Here is a 9,220-nt window from a genome sequence, read left to right as displayed (position 1 = left end):
TACGTCGTCTGCAGCAATTAAGAAGCCCAATCCCGAAACATGCTGACTGTTGGAGACAAATGCTGCCAATACTCTGTACAAGGAATTGGAGGAAGAAAGAGTTGCTTCGGCAGTTGCAGCAGACGAAGCATTGACAATGATCAATGGGCCGCAGGAGGAGAAGGGAGCGGTGCTGCAGATGGAGGCTTCGCACGATCGACAAGCGGTTCACAGATTGGGAGAGAGAATTGTAGCTCTTAATATCCTGTTAGTCACTTGCAACAACGGGGTTACACCGTACTAGAACACAAAAGAAAAAGGTAACTGCTGTTATTTGCGTTTACGAATTCTTCCTACAGCGATATCAAAATGGGTAGAGACAATATACTACAATCACAATGGGTAGAGACAATATAGTACATCATATTCAAAAATTGTGCAGGGATAGTAGGAGATTAAAAAAAAAAAAAAAGATGTACATGAAGGTTTTCTAATATCGCATTATCTCAGAAATTTAAAAGTTCATATCTTTGCCTTCCAAATAATAACTAAGATTTTACTCAAAAGTCGACCAATATCCACGATTGTAACATTACTTTTATCTAAATGATCATCACCTCAGATGAAAACCACATCCAAAGCAGGACTGCTAGTGGCAGAGCCAATTCTATCGACAGAAATAGTCAGGCATAGCCAATTCAGAGATAGTCGTAGTAATCATCAAGGAAATTTCTTTTCATCGTTTTTCTGTGGCTGCTTCAGCTTTAAGAGATGAGAAAGGCCTGCAATGACATGCAGTCGGCTGGTAGGAACTCCTGTTTTGGCTAAAGCTCTTCCATGCTTATCCAGAAGCACAAAGCAAGGGACATATTTAATGTCATAATGGAGAAGCTGCACAAGTAGAAATATTTTAGTCAGAGCAACCAAATTTAGCATCACTACCTTGATATGATTTACCTTATTAATGGCAGTGTTTACATGCCCTACTCATATTTCTTAAAATGTAAATCAGATATAACATAAATTGCAAATCAAGATGAAGAAAAAGAGAAACATTATCAGAAAACAGAAACAATTTACAACATAGGTATCATCAAAATTGTCAAATAAGGTGGCTTTATGAATAAGATAAATACAATCAATCCTCCCAAACGTAACCTCAAGATGGAGAAGCAGATAAATTTCATGATGTCCGATACAGATTGTACATATAAGCATTGTCAGATGGCCAAAGCATTAGTCATAAGAAGCATGTACCAGAGTATTTGAGCTTAATTGTCAGAAGCTTCATCATGCTTTTTCACAACAGCAAACAGCTAGGGATGACAACTAGCATTGGCACCATTTAACAACAGTAATTTAGTTAATCCAGAAATGATTCTAGTAGACCGAAAAGAGTCATGATTTGCTTACATATAAATCAGTTTTTCCTGTTTACTTTCCTGGAGTACAATCAGTAAGAATCTTCAGTGTGGCACCATAAATGCTTCGAAGTAGGAAGAATGCAAAAGAATGGAAATATTAGGTCAATGGAAATTGTAAGCAGGAGGAGAAGACACAGTGTATCAGACACCGGCAATGGAATCAATAATCTCTCTATTATTGGGAAAGGTATGGTCTTCTATGCTGGTCATGTCTTTGCCAGCATAATCCTGTGAAACTCTCAAATCTCTAAAAAGCAAAATCCAATGTCAATGAACCAAATCAACCTACCATGACAAAACTTAAGGTGAATAAACTAGAATACAAACTTAAACATATAATTGGCAACATCGACCTACCACAAGGATGAAATCCAACAAATTCTCAACGCAATCCAGAGTTCACTGAAGCATTTGGTTTACAAGACAATAACCGAAGAGGTTGTTCGGAAATGAATTGATCCTGGGGCTCCTCAGTTACATGAATGATTAGTAACCAACATTTCCTTGTAAAACTTTAGTGTCCATTAGTGCTTCTTTCCCTAAAAGCTAATGACTTGTGTCTGAATCAACAGATAGGGCTGAATGCAAAACATTGGACTATTTGCACAGAAGAATGCAGGTCAAGAAGGATATGTCACGAGAAATCATTCGCATCTCAATGTGTCATTAAAGAATTTCTACAAATAAACTTTGGGCAATAAACTTACTTGACTGGTAACAACACAAGAAACGATCCCAATCTGTGGAAACTAATGACACAGTGTCCTAAAGGGGTTCTCCGGTCCAAACTCCATCCGGCAGAGGTTCGACGAAAACGAGTGTATAGTATGTACACAATACGACTTAAATAGCTAGCAAATATATCCGATGCAAAGAGAAATGCTTTCATTACGAAAGAGGAGAAAGAAGAGCAGCTATAACCTCGGGGAGCCACATCTCGTTTTCAGCGTCGGCGAGTACGAAGCTGACCCAATCGGAGTTCCTCGCTTCGAGCCGGAGCACGAGATCGAGCAGCGAGTTGCAGAGCCGGCACTTGGGGGAGTAGAACTCAAGGACCGTCGCCTCTTTCCCGCTCGCCAGCGCGAGGGCCAGGGCGCGATGCTCGGCCTCCCCCTGCTCCTCCCTGGAGAGGGAGCCGACTGGGTCTTCACGACGGGTGGGGGATGCAGAGGCGCCGAGCGACGAAGAGTCAGCAGCCGGTGGGTGTAGGAGGATGAGGTTCTGGGCGAGGGAGGCTAGGGTTTGCAGAGACTTGAAGAGCCAAGGGGCGTCGAGGTTGCCGCAAGGGTTAGGATCGGGGGAATGGGTTTGGGGATCCCACGGCCACTTCCACTGCCAACACAAGAGAGGGGCCGGCTTCGAACTGCCTGCCGTCATTCCGCCTGCGTCGTCGCCTCGTCTTCCTTTTTACTCTGTCGGCGATGCTGCCACTGCCAAAAACCCATCGCTCTTCGGATGTAAATATTATCGTATTCGGATTTCTAATGCCACCTGACTCGTGAATTCAATTACATAAATATGAATAGGATAAGAAAAAAAAATAACTTTAATTACATAAATAAAAATATTAATTATAATGTTGATTTACGTATTATATTTTTTATAGATTACTCATAAATCTGATCATAAAAATATTTTTAGACTATAAGACTTAAGTAAATATATCAACAATCTACAGTAAAACTCAGATTCTTAGTTAACACTGGTTATTTTTATATTGTTACTGTGAAGTATTTTATCTCGTTATGATTAGAACTGTTATTGAACTTATTATTCTTTAAAAATAAATTATTATGATATCTCATAAAATATTTTTAACGATTTAATAATTAAGTCCGATATAGTAAATTCTGATATAAAATTTTACAATCATAAAGTTTAATTATTTACCTTAAAATATGTCACAAAATCAACTTGTACTATCCATATATAATTTATATTATATTATTCTTATAAATTGCTCCCTCAATTGATATGAATATAAATTATAAAATAGAATTTTTTATTATCGAGATAATTTATAAAATCAACATATAAAAATATTATTATTTTAAATTGATTCGATTTTTCATATATGAGCATATAATCTTTCGTCCCTTATAGATATCTTATTATTTTTTTTATATTTTTTAATATTTTATTCCTATATAACTCTAATATTTACTTAGTATTCCAACTACAAAATTAATATTTGATTTAATATACACTTCAACACACATGCATAAGAAATATTTTCTTTTATTTGTTCTTTTAGTTGATTCTTTTTAAAGTCAATTTTGGTAAAACACTAGCGATCGAATCTTATATATTTGTCATTTGTTAAACAACACTACATACTAAATCTCTTTAAGATTTGATTAATAAATTTTTTCTGAGATAGTCTTAATAATTATTGAGATGTATCCTTAAATATCTCTATATCAATAAAATAAATTATCTTAATCATATTAATTATTTTAAAATTATTGATGAATTTTTTTTATTTCAAATAGTAAATTAAGATCTCTATGTAAAATATAATCTACATACAAGACCAATATAATAAGTTTACTTATATTGATATTTAGATATAAATACTGATCAATAGTATTTTTCTTAAATCTGAATGATGATATTATAAAACTTTATATATCATTATTTAGAAGCTTGTTTATAGTTATAAATAGTTTTTTTAAATTTATATGTCAATTTTTATATATTTTTTCTTTTTGTTGTGAACCATTTGAATTTTATTATATAAATTTTTATTTATAAATATTATTTTCATATCGATATGATGTAACTTAAAATAATAATGAGTGATTAGTGTCATGATGATTCTTAACGAATTTACTAGATAAATTAGAGAAAATATATTGTTGTGATTAATATTATTTTATAAGTAAATTTTTAATCATAAATTTGATTTTATATCATTCGATATTGTCCTTTGTGTTATGTTTAGTCTTAAAGACTCATATATAATAGAGTATTTTATAATTATTAGATAATTCGATGAGTTGTCATATATTATTTTAGTTCATTGATTTTAACTATTTTTTTATTATATCATATTATTTTTTAAAATTATGAAAATAATAAGATATTATTTTGATTCTTATATCATAATCGAGTTCTTATAGATATAGCACATAATTAAAAAAAATTATGTCTCTTTTCCCTTTTTAGATTTTTTTTAAATGATTATGATTGTTTTATAAGTTAACAGTTGTATCAACATTATAATGGAGTTCATTAATATTATTTTATTATTTATCTTCATCAAGTCATTTAGTTATTTAAGAAACAACTTCTTAAATATAAAATGATAAATGATTATTCATCTGTATCTCCTCAATATCATGATTAAATTTTATGATTTCACTATCACTAATTTATTATTTTATAAGAATCTTACTTTACCGTATTCAACTATTATTATACTATGATTAAGACACTAAAATATGTATCCCTTTAAATTTTTCTAGATATGTAATAAAGTATCTAAAAATAACCCCGAATCTAATTTATTTATAAGTGAATTTATAACTCTTATTTTTTTTAGGACAATCCTAAAATACCTCAAATTAGATTTTATACTAATCTATATCTCAAATTAACTTACTAGGAATCTTATTTAAGTTATATATAGTCACTCATAGAGCTTTATCTTAAATTGATTTAGGTACAAACAATTACTTATGCTCTTAACCATATCCATAAAAATATAATTTTATTTTTTAGCACTCTCTGTTGTGACAAACCTACCAAGACATATTGAATATCTTGTTTTTCCAGAAATCTAATAAAAAATTAAAATTATGATTGAGTTCATCATATCTACTATAAAATTTATCACTAATATCATATGTTTTTTTATTTTAATATATTTTTTTATTTAATTATATCTCAAATTTATTTATGTACACCTAAAGTATTAATAGTCTAAGACCTTTCATGAATTATATATATATAGTCATATCTCAACTATTATATATAAAGGTGATAAAATGTCTCTCTCCACTAAAATAGAAAACATAAAATGACCCATAGATATAAACGTATATAATTTCAAGGAATTCATAAAACTATATTTCATTCCAATATTTGATTACTGGATAGTTGTAAACTCAATATTCATATTAATTTTATATAAAATATTATATGAAATTTCACAATCAATTGAATCATAAATATATTGAGTTTACCATTATCAAAGGAAAATAATATCCTAAAAATTCTAGATAAAAAAAATTAAATTTCTAGAATTTTAGATAATTTGTATCCACTATTATCATTTTTTACTTTAAGATAATTTCTTATAATTGGAATCCTTTTATACCTTTTTTGTTTTCAAGTTAAAATGATTCTCTACATATTATTAGAAATATAAATTGAAGCATCAAAATAATTTTTATAATATTTGATTGGAGGCATACAAAAGTCAATTTATACTTTTCTATTTCCAACCGAATCTTATAATCTTATAATCTTTTTCACGTACCTTTCTTGCGACATAAATAATATTTTAATATGAATACATTTTTATAAATTTATATAATACTTATAAATTCAGTTAATTAATTTAATAAATTATGCATAGCGAAAGTCCACGATATATATTTCTTCTTCCGTAGTTTATGCTGGCTTTGTTCAAAATGGGAACAATTTACCGCTTCCATAATAAATCTCAGAAATGTTGGACTGTTGTGTGCGCACGTGCGTGCGATGCTTTTGTCTTGGGGTGGATCATTGTGACAATTACTTTGCAGACAAGAATCGATTAGCTTAACACAGTTCGAAGCTCTCGGTTATCGATACAAGTTACGGGCAGATCATTTGACTTCAGTCGTCAGCAGGAAAGAGCATGAACCTTCCACAAACTCATATGCAACATCACATTCCTCCTCTGAAATAAAAATACAAGTAAAGCACTCAAAAGAAAGAAAATGGAGCTTTGGTGTTCGACGAAAGGCTCATCTCAGTTCTACGAATTATACACAAACAACCCTGTGATGGCATAAGGTAGTAGACGCTGTACCTGCTCGTATCTATCTCCCCTCCTGGCGTTCATTCTTCGCTCTGTCATTAACGCTATGGTCTGCACTATGGTTTCCAAGATGCAGGGGGTGGCGGAGGAGTAGGAAACATTGGAGGGACGGCAGAAAAGATGGTGTTCTTATCGACGCCGGTCTTCACTCCAGACAAGGAAATCAGAGCTGCGACGAGGCCAGCATTCCCTGCCAGCGTCGGCTCCGTGTAATTATAATTCACTCGAACATCTCGGAATCCATCGTGCCTGTCGGGACCAGCTACCATAGCCCCAACAATGGTGTTCGGATTGGGCCTCGTGCTGTCTCTCCACTTGTATCCTCCCTTGCAGCCATACCTCGCCCCGTTCTTAGGAATCGATGCGCCTCGGTGATGAACATGCTTAGGGTAACGTTTGCCGTATCCAACGATGTAGCTCATCTTCCGAGGATTGTTTCCCAGAATGTAATCGATCTGCCAACGTCGAGAAAGAGTTGTAGCGTAAACACACAGCCATGAAAACAGAGAAATAAATCAAAGCCTGCATACCTGAGTCTTGGCAAAACCGCGTAGGGTATCTGTGGAGTAGAAATTAGGCCCACAATACCATCCTGGGGTATCTGCAGCTTCGAGGTAATCGCTGAACAGCGAGGAAAGGAAAGCCGCATTGACAGCGTATTGGAGGGGTTGAGGTCTTCCATGATTAAGCTGAATCAGACCACCTGTGTGCATGGTATTTTAGCTTCTCAGCCTCAACTCTGAAGTCATAGGAATAAATAATAAGAGGAGTGAAGGATGCAATCGAACCTTTGGTTCGATTGAATGAGGTGAAGTAAGGCAGGTATGAGCACATGATATTGCCCGTCTGGTTGTGGAATGTCCTCAGTATTTCTTCGTATGGATAGCCTGGACTCAAGAACAGTCTCAACCTGCTGAGAAGAACCTGAAGAATTACCACAAAAACAAAGTCGATATCAGATGCTTAATCGACGATGATCACATCGATCTCTGTAGCTCGTAGCAGGAGAGATGCAGCAAGTAGCATGAATTGTGTACGCTAACATACCTGAGCACCGGTCAGCTTGTTGTCCCAGCTGAAAACTCCGTAATCTGGGCCACCCCAGAAGGCACCTGCATGCTTGGCTAATCCCGGAGCAGTAGCAAGTTGAAGGTAGGAGGAATTGCCGGTAGCAAAATACAACCATGCTCCACCCCACACGAACTCATCCCAGTAGCTGGTGGAGTTGTAGAAGAGTGAGGGATCGGAGCCGCCTGGGCTGTATCTCCCTCTTTGCTCCCTTCCGTACTTGAACAGGGTCCTCGCACCGTGCACAAGCTTCTCGGAGTAGGTCTTGCTGTCCTTGAACACGATCGAAGCTGCGGCCAAGGCGGCTGCCATTTCTCCGGCCAGATCAGAGCAACTGTGGCATTCATACACCGGCCGAGGGTAATCGATGTCTTCGGGTCTCACCCAGCAGTAATGGTCATTAGGATTTGGTCCCTTCGACGTGTCCCCTTGACCAACCTGCGAGTTAGATGTCATTCCAAAGCCAATCTAAAACAGAGGAAAACTGTAGGAAAGTTATCAGATTTTTATTCTGCGGAGAGATCAAAAGCCGACTGGGAAGGAATTCAGATCCTGATGCCTACTTCTGCAGTCACGGACACTGAGATAAGAAGATGGGAGGCATACCTGAGCGACGATGCGGTCGATGATGTCGGCAGAGGAATTAAAGGTCTTGAGGAGGTAGTCGGTGCCCCACTTGATGATTCCTTTAACGTGATCCAGCTCTCCGGCGGCCTCGTATTTGTCGCTGTACTCGATCACGCTCCAGCTGAGCATCGTCATGGCGAAGGACATGGGGAAGTTGAACTTGATGGCGTCCCCGGCGTCGTAGTATCCTCCCACCAGACTCCTTCGGATCGCGTCGTCCGTGAGGCCATCCTTCATGCCGGAGTTCCCCCTCCAGCTCACGTTGTTATGCTTGGGCAGAGGCCCAGCTGAGGAAATCAGAGACACCAGATCAGAAGGCGAAGCAGAATGCAAAGATCTGCTTGTTTGTCAGAAATTTCATTGCGACTACTGATGGTCTGCTCGTATCAGATCTGGTGCTTCGTTTCCTGTTCACCAACACAACAACTGGAAGCATCGAAGAAGAACAGACTCGTCACAAGTAACGAGTTCGACAGTAGGATCGATGGGAGGAATTGGGATGAGGAGTTCGGCAGACCGAAATCGAAGCGGACATAATACGTGTTCTAAGTGTCATGTTCATGAGCAAGACAGCCATTACCTGACTACGTTATTATTATACGGGAGAGACAGTTGCTGCTACTTACAGCGCTGGGCGTTGAAGAACATGAGGGCCTTGTGGAGCGCCAGGGTGTACTCGTCGGGAGGCGGCGGCGGGCGGTGGCGGTGTGGCACCGTCTTGACGATGAGCATGATGAGGCCAATGAGGAGGCCGACGCCGAGCACCGAGCCCAGGGTCCAGAGAAAGAGCTTGCGGCTGACGACGATGCACCCGAGGTCGACGTAGCGCTTCTTCTTCTTGCCGGACGGGTCGCCGGGTGCCGCCAGGAGCCAGCTCTGCTGCGTCTCGTCCAGCTGCCGCGACAGCGCCGCCCGGTCGTACTCCTGCAGGTTCCGGCTCCGGTCGTCGTCCGTCGCCGAGTCCGCATTCGATATCTCCAGCGGACCGCCCCATGGATCCCTCCCGAACATCTTCCTCTTCCTTGATCAACAACAGAATTCTCTCTCTCTCTCTCTCTCTCTCTCTCTCTCTCTCTCTCTCTCTCGTTGTCTC

At 37.5% G+C, this 9,220-nt stretch overlaps 2 protein-coding genes across 2 annotated transcripts; both read right to left on the bottom strand.

The window, feature by feature from the left end:
* Positions 1–455: 455 nt before the first annotated feature.
* On the bottom strand, positions 456–2,877 carry LOC103984680 (uncharacterized). The gene is made up of 2 exons (XM_009402230.3): positions 2,325–2,877; positions 456–870 (listed from the first exon to the last, which is right to left on the bottom strand). Exons 1-2 carry the CDS (start codon positions 2,778–2,780, stop codon positions 700–702), a joined length of 627 nt encoding a protein of 208 aa, XP_009400505.2. The 5' UTR covers positions 2,781–2,877; the 3' UTR covers positions 456–699.
* Positions 2,878–6,256: 3,379 nt separating this feature from the next.
* Positions 6,257–9,220, bottom strand: LOC103984681 (endoglucanase 10). The gene is made up of 6 exons (XM_009402231.3): positions 8,754–9,220; positions 8,107–8,414; positions 7,480–7,938; positions 7,221–7,356; positions 6,963–7,135; positions 6,257–6,887 (listed from the first exon to the last, which is right to left on the bottom strand). The coding sequence occupies exons 1-6, from the start codon at positions 9,136–9,138 to the stop codon at positions 6,489–6,491; spliced, it is 1,860 nt and encodes a 619-aa protein (XP_009400506.2). The 5' UTR covers positions 9,139–9,220; the 3' UTR covers positions 6,257–6,488.

This window comes from Musa acuminata, chromosome BXJ2-5 (genome assembly GCF_036884655.1).
Source record: "Musa acuminata AAA Group cultivar baxijiao chromosome BXJ2-5, Cavendish_Baxijiao_AAA, whole genome shotgun sequence".
In the NCBI taxonomy this organism is placed as follows: domain Eukaryota; kingdom Viridiplantae; phylum Streptophyta; class Magnoliopsida; order Zingiberales; family Musaceae; genus Musa; species Musa acuminata.
The sequence above is the reverse complement of the archived record's forward strand: the minus strand, read 5'-3'. Positions and strand labels throughout refer to the sequence as shown.

Coding starts and splice junctions, on each gene's coding strand:
- LOC103984680 (XM_009402230.3), bottom strand. CDS start 2,780: ATGACGGCAGGCAGTTCGAAGCCGGCCCCTCTCTTGTGTTGGCAGTGG. Junction 871..2,324: donor ACGAGATGTGGCTCCCCGAG/GTTATAGCTGCT, acceptor CTACTTGTGCAG/CTTCTCCATTATGACATTAA.
- LOC103984681 (XM_009402231.3), bottom strand. CDS start 9,138: ATGTTCGGGAGGGATCCATGGGGCGGTCCGCTGGAGATATCGAATGCG. Junction 7,136..7,220: donor CTCATTCAATCGAACCAAAG/GTTCGATTGCAT, acceptor CCATGCACACAG/GTGGTCTGATTCAGCTTAAT. Junction 6,888..6,962: donor GCGGTTTTGCCAAGACTCAG/GTATGCAGGCTT, acceptor CGACGTTGGCAG/ATCGATTACATTCTGGGAAA.